The sequence below is a fragment of the Musca domestica genome, unplaced genomic scaffold (assembly GCF_030504385.1).
Source record: "Musca domestica strain aabys unplaced genomic scaffold, Musca_domestica.polishedcontigs.V.1.1 2, whole genome shotgun sequence".
Lineage (NCBI taxonomy): Eukaryota > Metazoa > Arthropoda > Insecta > Diptera > Muscidae > Musca > Musca domestica.
In genome coordinates this window covers 43,449,635-43,465,160 of record NW_026712249.1, presented here as the reverse complement: position 1 = coordinate 43,465,160, position 15,526 = coordinate 43,449,635, and the positions used below count along the sequence as shown (strand labels likewise).

Below are 15,526 nucleotides of genomic sequence, written 5' to 3'. Positions count from 1 at the left end.
GGTCGCGCGTGCTGAGTGCGATGGTGCTGAGTCCTGTTGGAATGTCTAAGGCTTTAGTACGTTCTCCAGAATATTTCGATATAATATTCGGCATTTATTCTGATGCCACGGTCGATTAATACGAGCGGAGAGCTACCATTGACTGTTATGGCGGCCCACACTATCATCATGGCCATGGCGATTTTCAGCTGACCTCTTTGGCATTTTGTTTGTTCACAAACTGCTGGACAACGAATGTTTTTTCATCGGAGAAAACCAAATTCGGGAGTTCACCACTTTCGGCCAAGCGAAGCAACTCTTTAGCTCTTTCGAGTCTATTTTCTTTCTATTGCGGTGTAGATTCTTGCACTTTTTGGAATTTCAATGGCTTTACACCGAGCTAATTTTTCAATATTTGCCGAATGGAATATTGCGATATGTTCAGCTCACGAGCCATTTTTCGGCCACTACGACGCGGGTTTCGATCAAGTTGTTAAAAACTAATATCAAATCAATTTAATCTCAAATACCTTGTGTCTACCAAAAAGAATTTCTCTCTAAATATTTTCATTCATATTGCCCTGCCCTTCCATCCTCAAAAATTCCATTTACATATCTTGCATTTTATGTGCCAAAAATTGATTCTAATATTGACATTCCATTTTATTCTGTTTTCAGGTAAATACCGACAAAAATAGTTTATAAAAGACTTAGATAAACAAAATGTGCCAACCTAAGAGATATGTATTATTTTAAATGTTTGCCCCAAGCAAATGTGACAACCGGCTAGGCCATGACGAAAAAATCTGGTAAGTTATTTTAATTCCACACAAAAAAATGTAAAGCACCCTCAACTCATGCTACCGATTTCCTTAAAAGCACTCACATTACAACTTGAATTGTTTTTCCAAGCAGGAATTTTTCTGAATATCAAGTATTGTTCTTCATTCTAGCGTAAAACAAGGAAAAGAGCAAAAGAAAAATACTGCAAAAGAATTTTTCGTAGTTTCCATGAAAAAAAAACAACGAAAAGAAAAAATCAACTCCCTCTCCCCCATAAAGTGGCACTCCATCCATCTTTTCCCCATTTTTAAAGAAATTCGAAGTAGCGCAAAAAAATATAAATTATTTAAGAAAGAAAATAATGTTGAACTTACAAAAGGTACAAGCGTTCGGGATGTTTAACAATAAAAGGATTTTCAAAGCTGGAGGGCACAAACATTTTCTGCTGCATGATTATCTTTGCAGACGGGTTGGGTTGTATGTTTAGCTAACCTTGCTATTTTCAGGCAGATATTGCCTTGCTGTTGTTGTAGGCAAGCAGCATTAATAAGGAAGCCAAGCCCCATTGTTTTCTTGGGAGCATAAAACAACAATAATGAGAAGAAAATTATAATTATGATAAGCAAGCGGTTGTTGTTGAAAGGTTGAAAAATATTATTTTTCTCTTCTTTTTTGGCATTGCATCAATGTCGGGTAGAATTTTTGAAAGGACTCCTTGGCAGATTTAGCATGAAAAGGCAAAACAGGGTTGTGCTGCAATTAAATCGTTGAGGAATTTAGGTAACTTTAAGATAATGTATATGAAATGAAGAACAAGATACTTTTTGGTGAAATATACCCCTTATAAGTTCATACCAAATGCGATTCTGCCAAAATTTCGCACATACCAATATTATCATCCCAATTCGGTGATATGCAATAAAGGAATATTTATAGGTTTACTTCTTCTGTAAAAAAATTTTAAATTCCATGTAAGTGGAAGGGACTTCTCATGTTGATCGAAAATCCAAATATCATAACATTTTTATAAAACTCAGGTAAAGTTTTTTTTTTTTTTTTAAAGGAAAACCCTAGGCCCACGGCTTCTGTTACAACATATTTTCCTCCACAAAGCCAAAGTTTTGAAAAGCATAAATTTCGCATAATACTTTCAGATTTTGATCTCATTTTTTGAGCATACGTTTGTCATACATTTTTTTAAGATGAGCATACAATTTTTTAAGATTTTTTTCAAGTATTTCTTGAGTAGAACTGTGTGGACATTCCTGTCCCAGGCTTGTAGATATTCCTTAACTACGTTAAGGCTAAAAATAAATTTAAAAATATATATATATATTTTTCATTTCCTAAGAATTTTACTACTAAAAAACCTTAGATTTTTCAAAAATAAGGCACTTTTAACCTACAAGCGTTGTGAAAACTGCCCGATTTTTTAAAAACTGGCACTGGCACAATAGAACATTTTTATAATATCTTTTTTTTAAACAAGGTCAAAGTACCTGTTGGTATTGCTGCCAGATTTATACCCTCATTTTATGCCTGACCTCTGGTTAATAGAAATTTTTAGACATACAAAGTTTGGAAAGAAGAACAAAGATGACACACTAGATCCTGCTTTAGTAAAAATACTGGGATATGTGAAGAGAATTGGATGCTTATTGCGCATTTTAAGATCATTTTTTTATTTAAAATTTTGACCACTTTGTGGGCCGATATATCCCATCTTCAAAGTAGATATTGTCCTTGTAGAAATATGTGTGAAACTTGAGGAGATTGGATGATTATTTCGCATCTTCACATCAGATATTGTATTGACAGAAATATTAGGATGTGCCGAGGTTGAAATGGTGTTCATTTCGCATTTTCGCATATTATTTCAAGCATTGAGCCGTACATCCCGTAGGGGATGTACCACAAGGACTGGGCTAAAAATTCCATTTTCACATCATGTCTTCTATTCGTAGAAATAGTGGAAGGTGTTAAATTTAAAACAATCGGACTCTTATTTCACATAGTATAAGAGATTTAAATATGGAAGATTTCAACTCTTTGTGGAGGACGATATGGAGTGTACCGACATTGCCTATTTTCGTACCTGAGAAAAATATTTCAAAGTTTTTACAAAATTGGAGGATCCTATTTTGCTCTATAGGGTAAATTATTTTCTGTGAAAATTGTGACCTTTTGTGGCGTGTTATCAGAAAAAGTGGGCGGATATTGTCCATCTTCGAATTCGTTCTAGGTTTAACAATAATATGACGAAGTACCAAGTTTGGATCAAATTGGATTCTCCCTTCGAGAGAGCAGAAGCCAGGTGGACAGACACGTGTTAATCGACTTCAAATGTTCTAAAGCGGCCTCATAACATAACATTCTGAGGCGAACATTTACTTAGTAATCGGTTTATCTTTCCAAAACCACTATTTTTTTTCAAGCACTCCTTGGCAACAATTCGTGAAGTTTTATTTGAGAAAACATAAATCGTAGATTTTTTTAAATATTAAAGACTTTCTCTCCTCCTAGAGGATTAACCAAGAATCTTTTTTGAAGAGAACTTAAATTTTTAAGAAATTTTTAAAATTAATATTTACTCAGATTTGCAGAATTTTTTTTTTTTACAAAATTGATGAACTATTTCCCCGCTAATATTATTCGATGATCAGCCAAATCAAAATTATAAATGTAAAATTGATTTGTCAAATTTAATAAAAAATTTTAATAATTGTGCATTCGATCATAAGGGTGTTATCAGGTCTACCATTTTTATAAACGTCTAAAACTATGCTATATAAAATACACATTTTACATAAAATGTAAATAATGACCACTATGGTGTTGCCAACTGCCTTAAATGCTTCTGAATTCCCAATTAAAAATACAAAAGCCGCATAACAACAATATAGCCTCTGCTTCTATATATGCCGATGCAAAAGAATGGTGGGAAAACAAACAATAATTATTAACGTACCGCTCGAAGCCGCAAACTTTTATTCCCTCCACCATAGTATGGAGGGTATACTAAGTTTGTCATTTCATTTCTAACAACTCGAAACTCGAAAGAAAATACATAACATTACAACCTGCGATTTGCGTCGTATAAGAAAACATACAAAAATCTATTTGTTTTTGACAAAACATTTCAAAAATTTTGATATATCAATGTTCCCAAGCGTTGATGCATCTACCTATATTATTCTACCATGTATATTCTTCAACAGCATATAATTCTATGTCGACTTATCGATGTAGGTCTATCCGTCTGTGGACAGCTGAATTTAGTTTAAATTGGGAATATGTGTTCCCATTATGTATGAAATATCCTCGCACAGAAATGTATACACAGTTTAAAGTTGTGGTATAGACCCCATATACCTCCAGATAAATAGCATTTTCATGACTTGTGCCACAGTTTTCACCAGAATTGTTGCAACTTGGAGTTCGTACCCATACAACCTATGACGGGACCACGTCTTCGTATAGCCATCATATAACTGCACCTCCCTATATTCGGCAATTCGAATTTTGAAGTTCAAATTCGGAATTTGAAGGTCGCAGTTGCTACTGCTTCCTATGACAGAAAATTTGCTCACACATATATCCGTAACTCCCATATAACCGTTCCTCCCATCATTCGGTATTTTGACGATTTTAGCTACATCTTTCAACAGAGCTATCTTAAACTTGGTCATCTCATATATAAAGATAAAGTCTAAACGGATGTATATATGCCACTCAAATGCAAAAAATATTCCAAAGGAATAATTTTATTTTTTCACATTCCATCATTAAGTCAATCTATTCGTTATCATCATCCACTCACAATTGGATTTAACAACACCCTCCGCCGATATGTAGTTCCAACACGCTTGGTATTGCAAATGGGATAAATGGGTCCACATTTAGGTTTGGTCCTCATATATCCGTACTTCCTGGTTTTATTATTTGAAGGGGTTGAATTTCCAGTCCCTACAAAAAATTTCACTTTAGGTTCCGTGTCGATTGATGTTTAATTGTGATCTGTAGAACTGCGGAGAAATCAGTATTTTTTCTGTATTTGGTCATTTGATCCTCTAAACCATCATCTCCAAAAACAGTATGCTTCTATTTGACCCTAATTTTATGCAAAATTTCGGCTAAGCTTAACGAGATAGGAATTTTTTGGTTTTGCCTACAGGTAAATCCCTTAGTCTTGTCTTTATGATGGTGGTTTCTTATCCATTTCGTATCTGACCTGTCTGATATAAATATTCCTTTGTATTTTATGATAAGGTATGATAGATATATTATAATTTTTGTAAAATGTTGAAATATGGTACCATAGTATGGTATTCGTCTTGATCTAATACTGATACAATAATAATGATAATACTGATAAATATTGGTATTTATAAATTTTGAAGAAAATCGAACATTTATTTCCAATTTTATGCGAATAAATGAAATTCAAAATGTTAACCATTAGTGGGGGAGGTATTCGCATCAGATCTCTGGTTGAGAGAGGTATTTCGACACAACAAGTTTGAAAAGCGTTGTTATTTCGCAAGTTATGACGTATATAAATACGGAAAATTGTGACCCTAGGGGTGGGCCGATATCTATAATTCTCACACCAAGTCTTGCGTTAGTAAAAATATTGGAATGCTTATTTCACATTTTATGAGCATTTTCGTATTCATCATATTGATCCTTTGTGGGGGAAGTACCGGAAGTAGTAGACCGATATTTACCGTATTCACACCAGATCATGTGTTGATAGAAATATTGGGATGTGCTGAGTTTGAAAATAATCGGATGTCATTTTTCGTTTAATGAGCTTCATAGCTATTAGAAACTTTGACCCTTTAGTGGAGTTACTTGATAGAGTGCGCCTATATTGCCCATTTTCCTACCAGTCATAGCAATGATAAAAATAATGGGATTTGCAAATTTAAAAAAAAAAAAAAAACAGAAAGTCTTCCTTGTTTTATGACGTAAATTATTTTCCATGAAAATTTTAAACTTTTTGTCGGGAAGGTACCAGAAAGAGTGGACCGATATTTCCCATCTCCGAACTCGATCTACGTTTGGCAATAATATTACGATGTATTAAGTTTGGATCAAATTGGATTTGGATCAAATCGGATATCCCTTCAAGAGTTATCGTACGCACCAGCCAGCCAGACAGACGGGCGGGCGAACATCCTTAGATCGACTCCAAAGAGACCCAGGGCCTAATCAAGTTATATATGGCTGTAGCCATTTGGCTGAGGGTATAAAAATACTCACATATTTTGTAATGGACCCAAAACATCAATATCATCCGATTTTAGTTATTTTTAACATATTACCACCTTTCCATGATATTACCTTAAACATGATAATTTATGGCGGATGGCAAACCTGAAACAATTTTTTTTTTTTTTTGGCCAAACAATATTTTAATTTTCCGTTTTAAAATTTCCTCATGACTGTCAATATTTCTCCATTACTTAATTCGATATGAAGGTTATAGCACCGTTTGTTCCCCAATTATATAATGTTAATAAAAAATCATACAAGCTTTACCCCAGATGGGACTCGAACCCACAATCCCCGGCTTAGGAGGCCGATGCCGTATCCATTGGGCCACTGGGGCTGGTGATGGATCCTTTAGAGAAAGTTGTATTAAAGAGGAAAACACGGAATATTTAAAACATCACCGAATTCCAACATTCCAATATCTAATGAGGATAGAAAAATGTAATTAGGTCACTTCAAATAAAAATATCGCAATATGAAATGCTATCCAACAACACTTGATTACTAATGATGGATAATTATCATAACAATCAGCAGCAGCTAATTCCAAATTCCAAGTATTTCTATGATTCTTTACGATGAGAAAGATTGCGATAAAAAATCTTACTCATCTTTACCCCAGATGGGACTCGAACCCACAATCCCCGGCTTAGGAGGCCGATGCCGTATCCATTGGGCCACTGGGGCTGTTGATAAAGTGGTAGCAAAGTTGTGAACTGTTGATGTTTTAATTGCCACCACCAATGCCAAGAAAATTCTATGGCATTTTCTTTTTGGCTATAAATAACAAATAAGGCCATAACCAGAACACACTGGCACACACACGCACACTTCCCCCCAAAAGAGAAAGGCCAACACAAACGAAATGGCCAAAACATTCGTATGCCCAAGCAATAACAACAATAACGAGCTGAAGTGAAAAACACATGTTGGTATGTATCTCAAAACCAACAAAACCATTTGAGAGCCGCCGAATATCTCTTGGATACATTTCAATCCACCTCAGCAGAACGTCGTGTATCTCAAAGATTAAGAGCAAGCGTAAATGTTACGCATCTCACATGATGTTGAGGCATTTCTTTGGCCTCTTTGAATCTCTTCACAACGCCGCCACGTATTTTGTATCTGAAATCTCTTAGATACATTTCTTAGCCCAGCCACCACCACCACCAATTAACTCAAATACCGCCAACACGTGGTTGTAGCTACTATCGGCATTTCAAGTATTTTGTGCGCGTGCTTTTATTGGTTTTGTTTTGCTACGCTTATTCTTTATTTTAGAACTCTTGAAGTACATTGACTGAGAGCCAAACCGCAACCAGAAAGAACGATAAGATATCGGGAGCATACATATGCTTTACGCTTTGTGTAAAAGCACGCATATGTTCCAGCCACACGACATACGCTCAAAACTTTTGCTCATGATTCAGAGGTGGCGTACATGTAGGTCTTAGAACTGGAAATTGTCCAGATTTGAATATATTTTGTTTAAAGTGTGGCTAACATCAGCAAAATTCCAAATATTCGGAGATACCGCTTTATGTGTGATGTAAGATATAAGGGGCACATTCCACCAATCGTCTCCCACAGAAGACAGAACCCATGACAAACTCTATAATAGAAATTCAAACGATTCCCAAGAAAAATGTGGCTAGAATTTGATCAGCATAAATGTCTGTCCATCTGTGAATCACTCTAGCTTCTGAACGAAATGAATTAGGTTAATAAAATTTTCCTCAGATGTGTTTTAGATCTGTAGGACATGAAAATAGGCTATATACAGGTTGAGACAAAAAAAAACTGCAACAATGTCAAACGCCATAATTTTTACATTATTTTTAAATTTTATTGAATGAAAGCAAAAAACGTCGGGAAATTACATCAAATTTTAGAATAAGTTTAGATTTTTTCGAATTGGTCACCTTTGACACGATTTATGGACTTCAAACGGCCAATGAAACCATCACACGCTGCCCGAATGTTGCTCTGCGGTATTTTGGCTCATTCCCAGCGAAGCGCTTGCTTGAGGTGATCGACACTTGGGTATTTTTTAGTGCCAACTTTGCTTTTCAAAATACCCCAGACACAATAGTCCAACGGATTGGTATCAGGAGATTTTGTTGACCGTTGTGCGCTAGAAATGATGCGACGAACCACATTTTGTAACAATTCTTGGGTGGCGCGTGATGAGTGCGATGGTGCAGAGTCCTGTTGGAATGTCCAAGGTCTGCGGTCAAAATGTTTGCGTGCCCAAGGATTAATTGCATTCTCCAGAATATTTTCGCGATAATATTGGGCTTTTATTCTGATGCCACGGTCGATTAATATGAGCGGAGAGCGACCATCGGTTGTTAAACCAACACCATGTCCGGTGCTTGAGTTTTGGTGGCCAACCGAAGGTGCACATTTTCAGCTGACCTCCTGGGTAAGTAAACACAATCATTTTGCTTGTTTACAATTTGCTGGACAACAATTTTTTTTCTCACCGGAGAAAACCAAATTAAGATATTTGCTTTCTGTTGCGGTGTAAGTTCTTACACTTTTTGGAATTGCAATGGCTTTACCCCGAACTCATTTTTCAATATTTGCTGAATGAAATATTGCAATATGCTCAGCTAACGAGCCATTTTTCGGCCACTGCGACGCGGGTTTCGATCGAGTCGCTTCTTTACTTTTCGGACCATTTCTGCTGACGTTGCTGTTTGCTTCCGCACTCTTCCTTGACGTCGGGCTGCTCTACCAGAATCACGGTAACGAGGGCTGGTACGAGACTCAAAAGATTTATTCACATTTAAATGGTGGAGTGCTGCAACGATAGCCACTTGTGGTTTTCCAGCCAAATATAAAGATATTACACTATCACGCTTGAATTCCATCTCGAATAACTATTTTTCTGGAAAATTCTCACCAAAATTTAGTTTTAGTATAGACACTAGATATTCCAGATGTACCGAATATCTTTTATGATTTGTGTCACAGTTTTTACCAAAATTGTTTAAAATTTGGTATTTAGAGTTCGTAATGTGTACCACCTTCTATGACAGAAAATTTCCTGTGCAGATCCACGCCAGCTTATAGCCGCCTTATAACGGTACCTCCCAATATTTGGTATTTTTATGATTTTATTCACATTTTTCTACAGAATTATATCTAACTTGGTATTTGCAGTTCGTAATAGGCACCACCTTTTTTGGTAGATAATTAGCTGCCAAAGTCCGCGGTTTAGTTTATAAATGTACCTCGAGATATGCGATATTTTGATGAATAGTGTCACACTTTTTACCGAAAGTGTTTTAAATTTGGTATTTGGAGTTTGGAATGGTAACTTCTTCCTATGATAAAAAATCGCCTACACAGATCCACATTTTCCTATAGCTCTTATGTAACTGTACCTCCTTATATTTTGTATTTTAACGATTTTTTGCCACACCTATCACCAGAATTATTTCAATTTCGGAATTTGGAGTTTGCAGTGGGTTCTGCTTCTGATAATAGAAAATTTCCCACAAATATTCATGTCTTCGTGTAGCTCCCGCATAACGATGCCACCCAATATTCGGTATTTTGATAATTTAGCTATTATGTACAGTGGCATTGTTCTACCGATTTTTTTTACATTTTGCAAGTTTATTCCAAGTGGTAGAGGATATTAAAAGATTGGACCAGCCGAACTTAGCTACTTTTTTCTTATTTTCATTTCTTTTTCTTGCATATGCATACGTAAATAGACATGAGCTGAGCGGAATTTGTATCCTTCTAAAAACTAGTATACACATTATGTTACTTTCATGGTAAAATAATACAGGTAGTCGCATCGACACAGCTGCTGGGACAATGAACTGTCAAACCAATTTTGAAAATTTTGTATGAAAAATTATTCAGATTCGATAACAACCTCTGATTGATGTCGTATAAAAAATTTAAAAATCTACTTATTTAAAAAAAAAAAAAAAAAATATTTTAAAAATTTTAACATATCAATGTTACCAAACGTTGTTGCATATATCTGTATTCTTCTACCATGGTTACTACGCTATGTAAAGCTACAGCTTCTATATTTCAGTTAACAATTTTTATAACATACTTTAAGGTGCTACAAATAATTTGGAAACCTTTTATAGTGTGGTAAATATTAATATTTCCATATAATATGTGCAATATGAATATAATATATGTATATTATATGGCATTGTACAGAATATATATCAAAAAGTATAACTTTTCGTTTAAGGTCAAAGTTATCGTTCGCGATTAAAATTCTGCTCAAAAATTGTTGATATCATATCATAAAAGCACTATTACTCATTTTTAAAACGATAAACTATAGAATATATATCTTAATTTTATTGTGATTGGTCACTTAACCTTGTCCCAGCAGCTGTGTCGATGCGGCTATCTGTATTGTCTACCATTTAGAATATTGACATGAACTATTACGTGCCTTAAAGTATGCAATAACTTATATCAGTAACAAAATGTGAAATGTAAACTTTGCTAAATTTGATGCGCGTTTGTATGTAGCTTCTATAATTTTAATAATTAGTTTAAATTAACCCCATTTCAAAGATATCCAGCTCTTGTGCTTTTTATACCCTCAATTATATGGCTACAGAGGATATATATATATCGCTTGATATATATCCACTGTGCCTCATCGACATAACATTTATAAACTCTAGGCAAAGACCTAAAATGGTAAAGACCAGACAAAATGCATTCTGAGTAGATGCTTTGCGTCTAAACTATCTAGAATAACCGCTCATGACAGGATCATGATAATAAAAAAAATTTATAGAAAAAATAACAAATAAAAGTTTGAAAAATTCAAAAATAGGATTTCAAAATTCTATTCCATATACTTTCCCAATTAATTACATATTTCCTAATCGGGTTAAATCGCTTAACATTGCTAACTATGTTGTTACGATATCATAACAACAGAGGTATTTTCACAAAGTTGCCACATTTTGATTCTGTCTTGTCCCATCTTTATCTCTAGGTCTCTTTTGGCCAAATCCGTTTTAGGATATTTGGGGTCGATCTAGGGTGTCCGTCCGTCCGATTTGGTTCAAACGGTGCATCATAATATTGTTGTCAAACTTAGATCTAGTTCGGAGATGGGCAACATCGGACGACTCCTTCTGGTATCTCAGCTCATAAAAGCTCAACATTTTCACAGAGAATAATTTTCCATATAGAACAAGAAAGAATAGTCCATTCCTGTGCAAACTTTGCAAATCGTAGTATTTTTATCAGTGCTACATCAGGTGTAAAAAAATTGACAATATCCTCCATCTCTCCTTTCAATAGTCGTTACAATTACACTAAAGCCCCGACATGCTTGTCCCGAATTAAAATGTTTCATTTGCTTCGTTTTTTAAAAGGCCATGACAAATTTGCAGTTTTTGCTTTATTTTATATATTTCCCCAAAGATTAGCATTAACAACGCAGATCGGGGCTCTAGTGAATTTGTTTAAAAAAATGCGTCCGAAATCTACTAAATACACCACAAAATACAATACACTGAAAAAAGCGACGCAAATCGGGGCTCTTTCATGCCTAAATAGGGAAACAATAAATAATTTCTTTGCCAGAAATAACTAGAAATTATGAAAAAAATAATAAATTAATAAAAACGAGTAAAAAAGCTGTTAGTTAGGCCGGACCGAACTTTGAATACCCTCCACCATTTGGAACGAATTTAGCAATTCTCAAAAAAATAAAATCCGTTAAAAATTCTGTTAAAATCTTAAAAATACCGAATGTAGCCGTATATTAGGGTATATACGACGACGTGGACCTGCATAGGTAACTTTTGTCATAAGCTATTACAATATTCAAATGCGAAACTTGAAAAAAATCTGTTTATAATTTAGCTATAATGTATAAAATCATCAAAATACCGAATATAGGGAAGTACCATGGGGGTTATAAAGCGTGGCCCTGCTCATACAATTTTCTGTCATAGGCTGTAGTATTCCTTACGAACTCCAAATGCGAAATTTGAAATATTTCTACTAAATAATGCTGCTAAAATCATCAAAATACCGAATATCAGGAGGTACCGTTATATGGGGGCTATACGAAGGCGTGGACATACATGGAAACAATTCCTGTAAATAATGTCGCTAAAATCATCAAAATACCGAATATCAGGGGGTACCGTTATATGGGGGCTATACGAAGACGTGGACCTACATGGGCCATTTTCTGCCTTATGCTGTAGCATCTATTACGAACTTAAAATACCAAATATGAAACAATTCCGGTAAATAATGTCGCTAAAATCATGAAAATATCGGGAGGTACCGTTATATGGGGGCTATACGAAGGCGTGAACCTACATGCCCTATTTTCTCTCATAGGCTGTAGTATCCATTACGAACTTTAAATACCAAATTTGAAACAATTCTGGTGAATAGTCTCGCTAAAATCATCAAAATACCAAACATCGGGTCGTACCGTTATATGGGCGCTATATGAAAACGTGAACCTACATGCCCCATTTACGAACTTAACCTGCCTACTGGCAAAATATATATGTCTGCAAAATTTTAGCCTTCTCGATTCGTTCGAATGATAGCGTGATTACAACAGACAGACACACAGACGGACATCGCTAAATCGACATAGAATTTTACGCTGATCAAAAATATAAACACTTTGTTGGGTCTTACATGAGTATTTCGAGGAGTTACAAACGGAATGACAAAGTTAATATACTCTCCATAGTATGGTGAAGGGTATGAAAAAAATCGAACATTTGAATCCAAATTTATAAAAATCCATATTTCTGTCAGATCTCTGGTTAAGAGAAATATTTAGATATAGCAAGTTGTAAAGAATCGCTGACTTGTTTCGCAAGTTATGACAGATTAGAAGTGTTGAAAATTGTGGGTGAAGTAACAGAAGTTGTTCTTAGATATATACCACTTTCATAACAGATCATGTATTAGCAAAAACATTTGTCCGTATGAAATTTTAGGAGCTGGATGCTTTTTTCGTTTTCTATGAGACTTTTGTTTTTCAAATATTGAACCCTATGTGGGAGAGGCATCAGATGGCGTTGACCGATATATCCCATCTTCACAGCAGATCTTGTATTAGTAGAAATAATTGGAACCGGATGCTTATTTCGGATTTTATAATCGTTTTGGTTATTCAAAATTTTGAACCCTTTGTGGGGGAGGAACAAGAAGTAATGGTCCGATCTCTACCATCTTTATAACATATCTTCACACCAGGCCTTGAGTTATTAAAAATATTGTGATGTGTGTATTTTGAAAGATTTAGAGCGATTACAACACACAGACAGACGGACGTGTTACGTCGACTTAGAATTTTACGCCGATCAAAATTTACATACGTGTTTATAAATGTTAAGAATTTAAATTTAAAAAAAAAATGCATACATTTACTTGTTACTGAACATTTTTGCTGGTTAATCAAATGGGAATGCTAATATCATAACCAGCACTGTATTTAAATAACCATTTTGATTTCTGTTGGACACCTCTGCAAAATAAAAGCACATGTTTCAGATACGGTTGACTCGTCATATGGCCAAGCATACGTGCGAACATGAAAGTACGTACGTTTGCCATGCTTTTTATAAAACTTTCTGGTTTTTTTTCATGTTTTTTTCTTCACTCGTCGAAAGCCTGTTGAAGTTTTGTTTACTTCGTTTTAGCATTTCATTCGCACTTTTAATTTGTTGAAAAAAAAGCTATTCTCTTCGAACGCGTGTTTCATTGCCACCACCAGCAACTTTCTCTTTTGTTGACGGCGCACACAATCTTTTCTCTTCGCATTATCTCTTCGAATGCGTCACATTTTCGATTAGGTCAGAATACATGTGTTTCATTTATTTAAAAATAAATAACAACTTGGGCGTTTGGTGGTGGAATGTGGCCGGCTGACGGACTGACAGACATACAAAGATGTTAGCATTGTCAGAACTCATTCATACCTCGTTGTTCTTTTTGCTTCCACTGCTGTTGTTGTATGGTTTTTGTTATCGCAGCCCCCCATAAACGGCAGCCTGTTATTTGTTTTCACCAAACAAGGTGTTTTGTTTGTGTCGCTGGTACTCTTGGCTGTGGTGGGTTTCGGAATGTGTTGTTGTTCTATAATTAGAACCAGTGATGTTTCATTTCCCGCTTCGTTCTTACGCTGTGTATTCGTGAGTTTATTAGCAGCAATTATTTCAATTGCGGCTAACTGCCCCAGTGGCCCAATGGATACGGCATCGGCCTCCTAAGCCGGGGATTGTGGGTTCGAGTCCCATCTGGGGTAAAGTTGAGATGATTTTTTTTAGATTAACTTTTTCAGTTTTTTAAACATTTCTGTTTACAGTATTTTCTTAATAGCAGTAAATTATTTTTTTATTATAATTTTTTATTTGAGATATAACTTACCGGCAAAGCACGACTTGTTGATATATCTACAAGATTATCTTCAACATGAACAAATCCTGTTTGTATGAGACCTGTAAGCAGAAAAAATATTGAAATTGTTAGAGAAGCATTTTATGCAGCAATTACTCAGGTGCGGTATAATTTTGGCTAGACCACCTCTTAGCCTAGGATTAGTGCTCCTTAAGTCTGCATGTACAAAAAAATTGCAACATTTATAATTAACCAATATAGACTTCATATACCTATGTTGTCAACTAAAGTAAGTGTACCAGTAGTCGGTACTTTAAGGATTTTCGAGGAGAATTTTTCGATTATAACAAAGTTAATTTATTCCGATTCGAAACTTTGTTTAGTTTTCTAATTAATAACATAGATTAAAATATTTTGATTAAACTTGTAAAATTTGCTATTTAATGAAAACAGTAATATTTCCAACTTTAGGCATGTTCCTACAGTCGGAAGAAAAAATATTATATACAGGGTGAGATAAAAAACTGCAACGCCATAATTTTTACATTTTTTTAAATTTCATTGAATGAAAGCAAAAAAATGTCGGAAATAGTATCAAATTTTAGAATAGGTTTAGATTTGTTCGAATTGGGCATCTTTGACACGAATTATGGCCTTCAAACGGCCAATGAAACCGTCACACGCTGCCCGAATGTTGCTCTGCAGTATTTTTCGCCATAATATTCGGCATTTATTCGATTAATACGAGCGGAGAGAGACCATCGGTTGTTAGGCGGCCTACTACCAGTATCACGAAAACGGGCAATGGTACGAGACACAAAAGATTTATTCACATTTAAATGCTGGAGTGCTCTAACGATAGCCACTTGTGGTTTTCCAGCCAAATATAATGAAATCAATATTCCATCACGAATAACTTTTTTCTGGAAAATTCTCACCAATATGCTTTTGTACGCTTGTAAACAATATAATGAGCTGTCACTGGAATAATTTTAACAGCTGTCAGAGGAATGGCTTAGGAATGACAGCAGTCTGTATGTATGTTTGGCATTTTTTGTGAATATCGGTCTAAATTTGTTTGTGCGCCAAATGTGTAATA

General features: G+C 35.1%; 1 protein-coding gene and 3 non-coding genes across 4 annotated transcripts in view; 1 reads left to right on the top strand and 3 right to left on the bottom strand.

Moving 5' to 3' along the window:
- LOC101893069 (otoferlin-like) overlaps window positions 1–15,526 on the bottom strand; it is a 159,852-nt gene that overhangs the window by 86,916 nt on the left and 57,410 nt on the right. The window contains exon 4 of the mRNA XM_059122189.1: window positions 14,458–14,528. Within this exon, the coding sequence (XP_058978172.1) occupies window positions 14,458–14,528 (71 nt within the window). The remainder of the gene's footprint in view (window positions 1–14,457; window positions 14,529–15,526) is intronic.
- On the bottom strand, window positions 6,304–6,376 carry TRNAR-CCU (transfer RNA arginine (anticodon CCU)). Its single transcript has one exon. It is a non-coding gene; the product is annotated as a tRNA-Arg (tRNA).
- Window positions 6,654–6,726, bottom strand: TRNAR-CCU (transfer RNA arginine (anticodon CCU)). Its single transcript has one exon. It is a non-coding gene; the product is annotated as a tRNA-Arg (tRNA).
- TRNAR-CCU (transfer RNA arginine (anticodon CCU)) lies at window positions 14,263–14,335 on the top strand. Its single transcript has one exon. It is a non-coding gene; the product is annotated as a tRNA-Arg (tRNA).